The sequence below is a fragment of the Onychostoma macrolepis genome, chromosome 17, assembly GCF_012432095.1.
Source record: "Onychostoma macrolepis isolate SWU-2019 chromosome 17, ASM1243209v1, whole genome shotgun sequence".
Lineage (NCBI taxonomy): Eukaryota > Metazoa > Chordata > Actinopteri > Cypriniformes > Cyprinidae > Onychostoma > Onychostoma macrolepis.
The window spans coordinates 5,434,760-5,449,644 of record NC_081171.1 but is presented as its reverse complement, the minus strand read 5'-3'; the positions used below and the strand labels follow the sequence as shown (position 1 = coordinate 5,449,644).

At 34.9% G+C, this 14,885-nt stretch overlaps 2 protein-coding genes across 2 annotated transcripts; one reads left to right on the top strand and one right to left on the bottom strand.

Annotated features, from left to right (window-relative positions):
* Positions 1-276: 276 nt before the first annotated feature.
* srp54 (signal recognition particle 54) lies at positions 277-7,732 on the bottom strand. The gene is made up of 17 exons (XM_058750387.1): positions 7,647-7,732; positions 7,152-7,272; positions 5,902-6,003; positions 5,721-5,812; positions 5,549-5,633; positions 5,239-5,343; positions 4,715-4,781; positions 4,566-4,623; positions 4,299-4,449; positions 4,050-4,198; positions 3,873-3,973; positions 2,481-2,567; positions 2,286-2,359; positions 2,051-2,159; positions 1,746-1,916; positions 1,564-1,659; positions 277-1,335 (listed from the first exon to the last, which is right to left on the bottom strand). The coding sequence occupies exons 3-17, from the start codon at positions 5,977-5,979 to the stop codon at positions 1,244-1,246; spliced, it is 1,515 nt and encodes a 504-aa protein (XP_058606370.1). The 5' UTR covers positions 5,980-6,003; positions 7,152-7,272; positions 7,647-7,732; the 3' UTR covers positions 277-1,243.
* A 254-nt stretch (positions 7,733-7,986) lies between these two features.
* zgc:109986 (uncharacterized protein LOC553566 homolog) lies at positions 7,987-14,737 on the top strand. The gene is made up of 8 exons (XM_058748342.1): positions 7,987-8,336; positions 8,522-8,643; positions 8,725-8,863; positions 8,942-9,063; positions 13,318-13,428; positions 13,516-13,622; positions 13,770-13,869; positions 14,000-14,737. The coding sequence occupies exons 1-8, from the start codon at positions 8,240-8,242 to the stop codon at positions 14,120-14,122; spliced, it is 921 nt and encodes a 306-aa protein (XP_058604325.1). The 5' UTR covers positions 7,987-8,239; the 3' UTR covers positions 14,123-14,737.
* The last annotated feature ends 148 nt before the right edge of the window (positions 14,738-14,885 follow it).

Genomic DNA, 14,885 nt, shown 5'->3' with positions numbered 1-14,885 from the left:
TCAAATTAATTTTATTTAGGGGAAATAGAATTAAAGGAAACTTTTCTAATCAAAATAACATTAAAATGTACCAATGCATTAATCATGCAGTGAAGTTTTAACACTCATTCTATGCACATTTAACGGTGGCCATTATTTTCATGTGATAGCATTGTTTTCTTGACTTTATTTTAAATGTTAATGCAAATGTTTATATATATTATATTAGAAAAAAACTTTCCCAGTGAAAATAAATGGATCAATAAATGTATTCAATTGTAAATGTAATTAACACAGTTTAAGTATAGCAATAAAGTTTTTATTTTTATTTTTTACAAACAACCATATTAAAGATATTATGCACATTATTTTTCCTTCGTTTTAGCATTTTAATGTGAACAATTACATTTTCACTCAATGGTTGCTAAGCTGAAAGGTAATCATTTGCAATTAAAAGAACAGATTTATTTATTTTTTTTAATTATGTATTTACAATCATTGGACCAGGGATACAACAAAGATTACTAATCTCTGCAAATTTGTCAAGCTGTTGCAAAGTATAGATTACAAATGTACATGATAAACATTACAAGTACTACGGTCAATTTGTGTAAAAAGAGCGCAAATATTTGAATTTCATCATGAATCAAAAAGGATAAAAGACAATTGCTGTTAAAATGTTGCCATATAAATTTTATTATAACATTATGACAAAATATTGTCACATACTATTTTGCAACTACTGGTTCATCTCTGATACAAAGCCAAAGCTTTTCTATGGCAAGTCAAGAAATTATATTTAATTATATAATAAACCATGATTTCTACTTATGAATATCTTACGCTATGAAGATGGCCATAGCAATTACTGTGTAAAATCATATAACTTTTACACCTTTATCCTTAATCCGGTTTAGAGATAGTGAAAGTGGTCAGTTGTCAGCAAGTCTGACAATATTGTGAAGCACTCAGATGGCGGTGCGTATATTTGCCAAACCAATAACTCTCTGACAACACAAGACATTTTAAACAGCTCTGGACTTGATCTCAGGAAGCAAATTTTCTTCTAACAGTCCCCGTTATCGATCCTTCTCCAGAAACACTGGGCTTTACATGTAAATGAGCCTTTGTTTATTGTTTTACACCGTTTAAAGAATTAAATTACTTGTGGCAAGACAAAACATCAAACCATCTTCATCCGCCCAGGTTTTGTTTGCTAAAACCAACTGATTCTTTTGCATCCTCTGTTTATAGGATCAGAGGTTCACATGTTGTTAAATCCCATCATGCCTTTCATGTTGCCAGCAGCTCCCTGCTGAAACTGCCTCATCATAGACTGCAGTCCAGCCATGCCACCTTCAAAAAACAAAGATAAATGTCTTTAAGTAAGGTTTTTAATTCCATCATCTATATTCAAAGATCCTCACGTATCTCACAGCGACATGTGACATTTAAAAATGCAATTTTGGTCAAATAGGTTCTTGCATGCAATAACCGCCCCATGTTTAGTGAAGATAAATCAAATACTGCTGCCCATGGTCTAGTAAACACTAAAGAATTGTTAGGGTGAAAGGGAGCTCATACCCATGTGGTGGAGCACTCTGGGATCCATCATTTTAGCCATCTGCTGGTTCAGTTTCGCCATCTGTGATGGGTTGACGTTCTTGGACATGTCCCCTCCTTTAAAACAATGATATCATGAGTCACTGATTATAAATGCATCAGGAAATGAACAATTTTAATGCATCAAGTTCAGATCACTCAACCTTTAAATAAGCCTTTAATGCCTCCCATCTTCTTGACCATCTGGGCAAACTTTGTGTACTGTGTGAGTAACTCTTGTACATCCCTGGTAGCCACTCCAGATCCCCGAGCCACTCGCTGGATGCGGTTAGGCTGTTTACTGAAGAGCTTGGCACCATCTTTGTTGTCAAGTTCTGAGATGAAAAACCACAGTGTGTTAACTAAACCGGTATAGTTCAGAACTATAGCTAAAATTTTCCAATTCAGAGAAGTCAGTGTATTATTCCACTTTTAGAAAGTACTAAAAGGAGGGGAAAAAAGCACATACCCTGGTCATTCATACTGTCCATTATTGTCATGAGTTTCTTTAGTCTGGCCATAGACTCCTGCTCATTTCCTTTGCTCATGAAATCTGTTCCAAAGCCTGGGATCATTCCCTGAAGACATACACAAAAAAATTAAATAAATAAATTTAAATAAATTTAAAAAAAACAAATTGTAATAAAAGAACTACTCTGTGGATAATCATAATTAGATATCCTTTCAGTAAAAGTTGGCGTTACCATGATCTGACCAAAAGGTCCCATCTTCATGATGTTCTGAAACTGTTCATACATGTCCCTGAGTGTAAACTGACCTATTAGAGAGAGAAATGTCATATCTGTTGGTGAAAAAGCACTGGAAAATATCTTAATGTAGTGTAAAAAACATTGAATACACAAAAATATAAATTCTTGTAAAAATAAGGTTCTAGTTACCATGTTTGAGCTTGTCAATTAGCTCCTCGTTGTCATCAAGCTTTAGTTCATTGACTTTATCAATCAGTCCCTCAATATCTCCCATACCTAGAGAGAGAAAAAATAAAGAATTGCAACATAAATAACACCGTTCCAACATCCAAATGAACAATCATGAAAATGTGTTGAAAATGTATTCACCCTCAGGCTGTGCAAGATGTTGAGTTTGTCTCTTAATTGGAACAGATTTGGAGAAGTCTAGCATTACATCACTTGTTCACAGATGGATCCTTAGCAGTGAATTGGTGCTGTCAGAATGAAAGTCCAAACAGCTGATTAAAAAAAATGAAAATCTCACACCACTCCAATCCATCAATTAATGACTTGTGGTTTAAAATTAAAATGCCTTCATGGATTTATTTCTTACAAACATGTATATTTTTGCTTCACAAGATGTTAATTGATGGACTGGAGTCATGTGGATTACTTGTGGATAAGTAATGTTTTTATCAGCCGTTTGGACTCTCATTCTGACGGCACCCATTCACTGCAGAGGATCCATTGGTGAGCAAGTGATGTAATGCTAAATTCTGTTCTGATCAACAAATCAGCAGAACCCAAATGTTCGAATTTGTGCAACACATTTTATGGACGACAGTTTTGTGAACCTAGGAGAGTACAAGGCTGGCTGTGCACAAAGGATATAAAAAAAAAAAAAAAAGAAAAAAAAAAAAAGGGTAAATTCCTACTTTGCTATGACAATCTGGCGCTTCTGAATCTGCGACTGCAAGTATGTTTTGTTATTAGTTTAAGTATTTGCTATTGACTGTTCAAATGCGGAGTTTTGCATCGAGTCCGCCGTGTGTGTGTGTGTGTGTGTGTGTGTGAGTGAGTGTGAGAGAGACAGGGTCACATCACAGTGGAGTCCGCTTTCTTAAATCGCAGCTTGTGTGCAAATACACACGAGCATCATCACTGTGTCTGTCCCGCGACTCTGTTCCCCTTTCGGGCTTGAACTGATGGTAAAACTAAGGACATTATAAACTGTCTTTATAAAGCTAAAGCTCACGTTTATGGTAAGGGTCGTTACATTTCCGACGCGTGCTTGTGGTGTTAGGCCAATCACAATGCACTGTGTCAGCTGGCCAATCAGAGCAGACTGTGCTTGTTGGAAGGAGGGGCTTTGTAGAAAACGACGCGTTTGAGAGAGGCGGGGCATAGAGCAACGACAATAATGTACAGTATTTGAAAAATAATGTGTTTTTTTATAACATTAAAGCATGTCAACATATTCTGTTACACCAAATAATGATCTTTAAAATAGCATCATATGACCCCGTTAAGCAAAGTTTCATTCTTTGGTGAACTATTCCTTTAACTAAACAGCAGCTCAGCAGTATATTCAAATCTTACCGAGCAGTTTGCTTATGAAGGGTTGAGTCTTGAAAGGCTCGAAGTCATCAATGTGCTCGCCTGTGCCGATAAAAATGATGGGACTCTTTGTGGCCGCCACACTGTAAACAAATTATGTCAACTCCTGCATTTATTTACTAAAGTTCTGAAAGTAAAAAGCATAAAGCGTGTACTTACGCACTGAGTGCACCACCACCCTTGGCATGGCCGTCCAGTTTGGTGACAATAACAGAAGCCACATCTACCTTGTCTTTGAAGGCCTTAGCCTGAGCCTCACAAGCCTGACCAATGGAGGCATCCATCACATACACTATGTTGTCAGGTTGCTGCGGGACAGACAATAATGGCCATGAAGGAACTATCTTATTTTCTTTATTGCTTCTTGATATTTTATAATAACATAATGTGAGGAAGTCTCACACTTACCACAGCATTTGACACCTGAAGCATTTCTTCAAAAAGTGAGTCTTCCTGTTTATGTCTACCACTAGTGTCCACAATGATTATTTCAAAGTTTTCTGTCTTGAATTTTTCCACACCCTCTGAAGCTATGATCACTGGATCCATTTCTGTGTAACTGTTAATTCACATAAACGTGAATCGATGATTAGGTTTGGAGAGCAGATGAACTACAATAGTAACAGTGTGGTATGTAAAAAATAAATAAATTAAAAAATTAAAAGTTTTTATTACCTCCCATAAAAGGGTATTCTGGCTTTTGTTGCGTTTTGCTTGAGTTGGTCAAAGGCACCTTTAAATACAAACAAAAAAAATGTTTTTTTTTTTTTTTCAGAAGCATGAGTAGTAGTATTACTTTTCTGTGTAAAGAGAGTCAATGATACCTGCTCTGAATGTGTCGGCGCAAATCAAACACGTCTTCCATCCTTTTCTTTGGTAGTAGTATGCCAACTAATAAAAAGAAACAAAAAAAGTGTTTTATTAGCACATCACATGGCCGTAGACAAAAAAAAAAAAAAAAAACAGTTTCTTCAGGAAACAACAGTGAGACTTGTAATAGACAGTCACATGGACTAAAGACAACAGTAAATATGGACAATAAATACAGACAATAGTAACTAGGTACACAGAGTAAAAACAGAATTGATGCAAGTAATAAATACACAGTGTAGCAGCAATGAGATGGGACTAATCGTGAGTGAAAAAAATACATGCAAGTATTACTATTAAAATGAATATAATGTATATAGGATTGCATATAGAAGAGAAACTGACAATTTTCTCATTTCAGCTTTGTTTTTTTTCCCCCTCTAAATTTTCTTACTTTTATGATTAGCTGTTTAAAAACAGCAGGTCTATAAAGGTCTATAATCTAAAATCTCAGTGCAAATACCCAAGAACTGCTCACCTTAGAACATGTTGTGGTTTTCCCACTGCCCTGCAGACCCACAAACATAATAACATTGTTCTTTCCCTTCGTGGGAGTCCAGGCTTTCACTCCAGGATCCACCAGCTGCAATAGAATACACTCTGTATTTATCTTCTAGAATACATTTCTATCATCAGGCAGACAATTCCATTTGGTTGAAGGTAGTTTCTCTTCTTCATGATGAAATAGAGTATCTCCTGAGCTACAGGGTGTAAACAGGTGCAGGACTCCCTGAGGAACAATGTGAAAACCAATATTTATTAGACAAAAACAGCAAACCATCATTTACCTTGACAAGTTCCTTGAAAACAGCATGCTGGATCATTCTTCTCTTGTTTAGGCCAGAAGCCATTTCCTCCAGATCAATGGCTGCCCTGAGATTACAAAGTGGTTATAGACCAAACAGACATTCATTCTATAATTGGTAATTTACTATTAAAAAAAAAACCCTCGTTACTTACTTGACATTTTCTCTAAGCTGCTTTACCAATTTGATATTCACATCAGCCTCCAGCAGGGCTGCACAGACCTCCTTTAGCATAGCATTTAATACCTAAGAAAGATGGTAAATAAGTTAACATTTTATGATGGGCCACAATGCTTAACAAGCTTCATTTTAAGATTGTATCATATTCACTTAACCTCCTCGTTGATGATTGTGGCATTGCTGAGAGACCTCAAAGCTGAGGTTATCTTCCTCCCCAGATCAGCTAAAACCATTTTTGCGGTTTAAGAGCTGCCAACCTGCAACATGGGATTATGGTTACTTCAGGTAGCCAAGATTAAAACAGAGAGTGATAGAGATTTAATATAAGTTTATATAGATTTTATTCATTAAAAACATCAGAATCAACAATTTACTGTATACTGTGCCATTAGATATTCCTTTTAAGATTTATAAACCTCATTTTACTTAAAAAAAAAAAATGTAATATCGGATGGCAAATCATTCCTCCATACATTACAGTCCATTGCTTTGCATTTGTTTTTGAAGCAGGAAATATCCTTTTGATGCATGCCTGGTGTTAAAATTATGACTAGCACTACTATACAAAAGTTGACAGTACAGGACATTAGGAACTCTAGACACAGAAATATTTCTTATAAAACAAAGCAAAGAAACAGTTGTCCTATCCTTCACAAATGGCCAACCTAAAATTTTGTGCATTCTCATAATATTAACCCTTCTATTATAGTTCAGAGTAAGTCGTAAAGCTCTATTCTGGACTAACTGTAATTTTTCCAAGTCTTTACTTGATGTACTCGACCACACCACTGGACAGTAGTCTATAATTAAGAACCATTGTTTGCGCAATTTGAGAGATGCAATAATGTGGTAAACTTTTTGCACACCTCTTCCCATAACTATTACCATATTTTCTATCTGTTTTGACCACTTCAGCCTACTGTCTAGCATACCTCCAAGAAGTCTGGTTTCCTCTAACTGTTCAATAGGCACACTCTTTACAGACAGATTTAACTGTGGTTTGGGTAAGTTTAGAATTTGATCCAAACATAATGCTTTTGGTTTTTGTCAGATTTAGAGCCATCTTCTTATTACATACCCACTTTAACACTAATTGTAATTCCTCATTCAAATCAACAGACAATTTTTCAATTGATGTTGCTGGTAGATATAATGTTGCATCATCTGCGTACATAACCGTCCATGCACACTTTAAAACCAGAAGAAGATCATTGGCAAAAATAGAAAATAACAATGGTCCCAAACAACTTCCTTGAGGCACACCACATTGCAACTTTTCTGAATAACTTCCATGATAAAATACACATTGTCTCCTATTAGTCAGATAACTTCTAAACCAATTTACAGTCCGAGAAGTAAATTTATAACATTAAAAGTGTGATTGATGTAATGCAGACAGACTTACTACTTAGGTGAATTAGACTTTCCAATGTGGTGGGGTTTCCCCCCAAAACAATCCTCCTGTCACTGCTCACTCTAAACCTCGAGACTTCAGTGGAACCAGGGAAATGATGTTTTCAATCTTACTAAACAAACACAAATCAAAAAATGTTATCGCGGATGAGCTGTTCTGTTATTAACATTCTGGATGAATCTGGATCATTTCAAGACATGGATTGTTACCATATCAAAACATAAATATTGGCACGCCCATGAGTAATTTAAGCTATTATAAAATCATCGTAGATTTATAATATATATTCGTGTGTTTTCTAAGACTGACTCCGTTACAGGTCTATGCCGAAATAAGGCCAGACAGCCGTTGTAAACCGCATTAACGTAGTCCACTTAATTAAAGACAGGATTTGAATCCTGTTTAAGTGAAAACAACGTCAAATTAAGATGTCCAGTATCCAAATTATTAATATAAAGAGATACGCTTCGATAAAATATTACTTACCTAAACTCGCAGCAGCTGTTTTTCGGCGAATGTAACAGCAACTATAAACGTCATCTAACCCCCAACTTCCTGTGACGTAACTTTACTTCCGTATAAAATAAGAGTTGGCTTTTTGTTATGAAAAAATATTATGTGTAGTTTAGATTCGTTTTTACTCACTGTTCATTTAACTTAAGTCAAATTAATATCTGTCTGTGTATATGAATTAGAATATACGTTGATCCTATCACTATTTATGTTTAAATATATATATATATATATTTATATTTTTTACATTAGAGATGTTGGTCGTGGAACAAAATCTTAAGGTGGCACAGCAGTATATAAAACTGATTTTTAACTGAAATGAAACAGAATGGTTGCATTTTAACTTTACGAGTCATTAAAATCTAAATAATTCGAATTAAATTTCACTTAGAAATGTTTGTTTTTAAGACCTGGAATTGTTAATAAGAGAGAACATGTACAGTTCTACCTTAAATCATAACACACGATTAACACTACTGCGTACAGCAGACCCATGTGTTGCGCAGTAGTATGTGTTTGCAATCCAGATTGTGTTTGACGTAAAATAAGTATCAAGCGCTTGATCAATGAATTTTAACGATGCGAAGAATGAAGTTCTGCAGGTGTTGTCCAAGACGGAGAGACAACATCTTCCAAAGCTGTTAGAATGGTTGAAAACATCCGGTAAATTCAGTTGGAAACTTTTGTTATTGTTTTGTCAGGTTAGATTGTGTGCAAGGTGTGAGCAATTGATTTGTGTACGTTAATCTCCAGTTTATTTTGTATCTAATTTTAGACAATATTAAGCACTTTGGCTTAGTCATGGACGTAAATCAGTTCCATTTTTTTTTTTTTATCTACATTTTCAGATGATCTGGATGATTTCCTGGTGGATAACCAAAGTGTTATTCTTCAAAGTATTGCAGAAGACCTAAGGGTTTGCCTTCCACTGGAGGCTATGGCTCCCTCAGAGACTATGGCTATTCAGAAGGTCTGTGCATTACATTTTTGGTATTTTACTCTGGAATTCACAACTGCGTTGTTAGATCCTAAAGCATACTTTAATGTTTAGACTCAACAGAAACCTCATCCCACTGTGCATGTGGATGCATTCTTATATGATGAGGAAGCTGTGGATTCATTGTGTGAGGAGGGAAAAATGAGTCGCAACTATTGCCTCAACTGTGGATCGCACAGAACAGCACCGCTGGGTGAGTGTTTGCATGGATAGATACTGGGCTATGTATTTCATAAATTCATGCTATAATATGCGATTTATAATTTTTCAGAGTTCATTTCACATTCATTCTCAATCCCGGAGCTCCATTTCCTATTCCACAATGTTCTTCCAGACCTCTCAGGAAAACTGGTGGTGGATGTGGGATCTAGACTTGGCGCTGTGCTATTTGGGGTAAATTGCTGGTGATGGTTTGTTTAACTAAACATAACTAAACTCAGTATCGACTGTCAATTAACTGACGGTTACAGAAACAGTCCCCCGGGGCAACTAGGGGTTAAAGGAATAGTTCACCCAAAAATGAAATTATGCTGAAAACTGTTCTCACCCTCAGGCCATCAAAGATGTGGATGAGTTTATTTCTTCAGATACAGGAACAGATACAGATAAATTTAGCGTTATATCCAGTGGTGGAAATGGCCTGAATTCACTGGGGGGACTCTAGCTTGGAAAGGGGGTGGGGGGTTAATAATGGTAATTTTAGATGACCTTTCGGATGTATTTAATTATAAAACACTTTATAATCTATTATAACATTTATTAACAACTTATTTAATATTTTCTCTAAACCTTCTTGTATATTTAGACAAGCACCTGCAATTCTGGCCAAATTAAAGATACGTTGTGTGTGAATTTGCACATATTACTTTGCAAAAATGTTTGCAGTTAGTTTTTAATATTACATTCTTGAGGACTCTATGCTAACATTTCTTTTCAGGAGTACTAGTGCTCCTACTTAAAAAAATAACAGAATAAAAAAAAATAAAAAATAGGAACAGACATTCTGATCAATGACAAGGAGGGTCATTCCTGGGATTCGGTAACATTTCAACTTGGAATATACATGTTTTTCAACTACATGAGATTCAACTTCTAAATACCCCACATCATTAGGCACATATCAATCCTCCAAAAATATTTTAATATATCATATTCAAAATATCTTATTTTCCCACCTCAGGCATTTTTTTTCCAGCTTTTTTTTCTCAACCCTGTAACAGACAAAATGGGATTGGTTTAAAAAAGATTTTACACAGAAATCGCTATAAAAAAATGTCTACCTACTACTCTTGTGTCCCTGATAACAAATTAAAGATAACAAATGTAACATTTATCATCATTTTCACATTTTTATAGGACTGAAGCTAAAAATACACAAACTGTGTCTACAGTCTCTTTATTTTTGTAAAAAATATTTTTAATTTAAAATTTGAACTAAAACCACAATTTTATTGTTTTAGCCCTTAACATGTCAGATGGTAATCAACAAGAAATACTATTGTTCTTAATTGTCTTCCCTATATTTTTCTAAAAATATTAATGTGACAAGGTGTGATGGGGTTGAAGACTGTAACACATTTGAAGGGATACATTGCCTTAAATTAAAATTTTTGGTTTTGTTTCTCTCTTATATTGTCCCCTTGTTTCTGGGTCAACATACCTGCATGGCCAACATTGTCTTTCTGCTGCAAATGTGGGCGCAATTTCTGATGTATGATGCTTGTCAACGTTTAAGTGGACATATTACGTCAAAAATTCTATTAAAAACAAAAATATGAGTTGTCATGATTTGAGTATATACACTGAACAAAATTATAAACGCAACAATTTTGTTTTTGCCCCCATTTTTCATGAGCTGAACTCAAAGATCTAAGACTTTTTCTATGTCAAGTCAAGTCACTTTTATTTATATAGCACTTTTAACAATACAGATTGTGTCAAAGCACTTAACAGTATCAAATTGGAGGACAGAGTGTCAGTAATGTATAATGATAAGATTAAACACTCAATTTTCAGTTAAAGGCATTTCATTATTGAATTCAGACATGTCTATGTACACAAAAGGCCTATTTCTCTCAAATATTGTTCACAAATCTGTCTAAATCTGTGTTAGTGAGCACTTCTCCTTTGCTGAGATACTCCATCCACCTCACAGGTGTGGCATATCAAGATGCTGATTAGACAGCATGATTATTGCACAGGTGTGCCTTAGGCTGGCCACTCTAAAATGGCCACTGCTGCTCAGGTAGCATAGGAGAGTAGACTATATATGGCAGTAATTAAATAAACACATTGTATATACTTGTGAATTAAAATAAAATGTTGAAAAAGTAATAATTTTCCATCTTAATTTTATATGACAGGGTTGAGTTGTTAAGCTTGACAGTACCCTCCCTGACTATAACATGCCTCAAAAATGTGAATAAAAAGTATGATACTACTAACAATTTTCTGCACCACTATTAAAGAGACCTGGATGAAGTCACATATGAGTGGAGACTAAATTATTATGGGTGTAGAATGGTAAGTGTGACGGGGTTGAGTTCAGACTGAGAGACATAACTTTAAAGTCTGTTTTTTTATCAAATATTTTGCATTTTTTTAGAAAGATATTTTTTACAAGAAAGGAACACAAGTAAATGCTTACATTGTTACCAAAAATCACAGACACTATGCACATTTTGTTAATAATTTTCTAAGTACAAACTCAGGGACATTACAAAAAGCTTGGTTCAAGATAGATATAAGACATTATTTTATGCTAAAAATATAAAAATGCAATAATTATTTTTATTAATTATAATGGGCATCCCAAAGTTTTGTGTAAAGCTTCTAATAATTCATTTTGGTGAACCACCACTTTAGAAACTCTGGGGGACTGAAATATTACCAAATCCCAGGAATGACCCATTTTTTAAACCTTTGTAATGCCATTTTTCTAACTTTATTAAATGTATGTCATCTTTTGTGCCAAAAAAATTTAGATTAATAAACTTTTATCAAAACATTTTAACTAAACAATAAATTCAATTAAAATAATAAGATATAACAATAACAATCAGGAAGAATAAGTTTCCAGTCAAACGAAATCAGCATCAACAATTCATCTTTGCATGGCACAAATGTGGCATTAAGGAATATTTACATAATTTGAGAAATTTTTGACAAGACTCAGAGGTGGCATTAATGCATCTCATAATCCTGATAAAAGCTGTGACTTTGTTTAACTATATTTTTGTTGACGAAATAGAGCAAAATAGACAACAGTGTTCCTAAAATGTAAGTCACTTAATATTAACTTTTGTATAAAATCAAAAATGCATAAACTGTTGTATAAATTAAATTTCACATTTGCAAACTCTCTATAATCATTAAAAAGCTGTTACCCTCCGTTCATTGCTATCTCACGAATTTCCATTTTAATGAATGAAGCTCTCTACACTGCATACTGAATATATTATTTACATCGTCTCTACATTTTGTTTGTTACAATGAATGACAGCAACTGCAGTCTGCTTTCACGGTCTGTGCTGTGAGGACCGGGACGCACAGCGATGGAAAAGCATTTCTATTGCTGCAGCCTGCAGGTATTAAATGGCAAAAGATAGCATCACGCAGCGAACCATAAACACAGCGCTACGTTTATATGCAGAACTGGGATCGCTTTCGTAGTCTTTTGAATGGATAAAATATAGAAATCACTTTAATTTCCAAATAAACCTAACCAGTTGGAAATGAAACGCCTTCCCCGCCTCGAAATTCACTCCCCGGACTCCGTCCCCCCCATTTCCAGCCCTGGATATCACTTGCTCACCAACAGATCCTCTGCAGTGAATGGGTGCCGTCAGAATGAGAGTCCAAACAGCTGAACATCACAATAATCCACAAGTAATCCACACCACTCCAGTCCATCAATTAACATCCTGTGAAATGACAAGCGCCATGTTTGTAATAAACAAATTCAACAAATTCAAATACAAGTTCTTTATCCATGATATTGCTTTCTCCAGTGAAAAAAATCGTTTCGTCTGAATCAGGACAAAAAATATGCACAGATCAAACATCGTTTATAAGCGAAGACAGTCCAAAACAGTTATAAACTAATATGTCAGATGTGAGGGGATTTTGATGTGAGGGGACAACAGGAGATTTTTTCACTGGAGGAAGCATTATTATGGTTTATGGACTTATACTTTTGGCAAGAATTGATAGCTTAAAGTTAAAATATCTTAACAAAGAACTTGTTTCTTTCAAACATGCAGCTCTTCACTTCACAAGATGTTCACTGATAGACTGCAGTTGTTTGGATTACTTGGGAATTGTGATGTTTTTATCAGCTGTTTGGACCCTCATTCTGACGGCACCCATTCACTGCAGAGGATCCATTGGTGAGTAAGTAATGTAATACTAAATTTACATCCAAATCTGTTCTGGTGAGTAAAGTAAATTTGAAGCAAATTTTTATTTTTGGGTGAATTATTCCTTTAACTTCCTTGCCCTGCTGGGTATAAACCTGCAACCTTTTTCCTCACCAGTCCAGATCTGTAGCCAATCGACTACACCAGCTTTAAAAAAAAAAAACAAACAAAAAAATTAAACATGGTCTGATGATACATCTATGGCCTGAAATAATTTTTCTCTCCTCAGGGCTACCTGTACAGTGCAGCATCTCAGCTTGTGGGGGTTGAAATAAGTTCAGAGTTTGTCAAGCTTCAAACAATGGCTGTAGAGAAATATGGCTTCAGTGACAGAATTCAGGTAATCAAGCAAACCATTTCTTTGTCCAATGGTAATTGTTTTGTCTGGATAGTATATTTACAAAGATGTTTAATGTGCCCTGCATAGGTGATTCATGCAGATATCCGCTCTCAGTCTGCCTTAGTGCAAAATACAGATGTTCTGATAATGAACAACGTGTTTGAATACTTCATGGAACCAAGTGATCAAATGCAGTAAGTGCCTGCACTCAAGAACATGCAGGGATGTGAACAAACGCATAAATAAAGGTTTTCTTTATAATAAACAAATGATAAATAGTTATTGTATCTTAAATTATGTTTAAACTAAACTTACCCATTTTTTCTTTCCTTTTTTTTCAGAGCTTGGCTATTTATTAGTCAAAATTTCAGAAAGAAAGGTGCACTGCTTGTAACTGTACCCAGCGTTCAAGAGACACTTGCTTTATTTCAGGATGCTGTTGTAAGAAGCTTCTCTCTATCTCTGATATTTCTGAATTTGTCTCTAAATTGTGATTGGCAGTGTATTTCAATACATTTCATCAAGAGGTCATAAAACAAATCTTATGTTTACAATTTTTTTTCTTTCCCAGTTCCTAGAGACGTTCGTGCTCAGCCAATGGATAGAGGAAGTACCACTTGATTACACTGTTTATCTAAAAAATGACACAGATCCAGATTCTCTCAAGCAAATCCATCTTTATAGAGTACTTTGACCCTCGGAAGAGACTCTTCTGATACAGTGGAACCAATGAATACGATTAGCCTCAATGAGGCCTTTAACAGGACAAATGATGCAAATAGATTTGACTAAACATACAGCATCCTCTTCTGATGAATGTTCACTTGTCAATTTTTAAAGTTGAGTTTGACTGTAAACACATTTGTACTTAAAATTGTTTATGTATTGTTTTCCTGTAGGTGACCTCTTCTTTGGTTTTGTAATTTGTTCAAATGCATTTCGTCTCCAACTCTTTCTGTTGAAACAGGAAGTAGGGGAGGGATCGTTGCATGTTTTTTCTTTTTCTTTTACTTTACAGGCAGAGGTAGTGCACTGGAGACAATTTACATCATCCTTGATATTATTTTGCCTTGTGTTACTGCCAAACTCAGCCAAGTCACCGACTTTGTTTTTAAACCCATCATAGCTATTAAAATATATTTAAAAAAATTATACGGCACAATCTTTTGCTAACTGTAATGACTGTATTGTATGTTTTTGTTTGTTTGTATATTTGTACATTATACTCTTACGAGTACACTATAGATCATATAGCTCAAAACTAACACACATGGATGTAAAGCCACTAAACTCCAATTTTAATTATTATGAATAAATTTAGTTTCCTTCTATAACTGTACTTTAAGGAAGCACATTTGGACACAAAAATGCTTCTAATCATCTGAGAAACTAGGCTTTGTGGTTGGGAAATTTGTTACAGTGAGTCTTCTTTTCCAACCACAGAATAGCTGTCATCA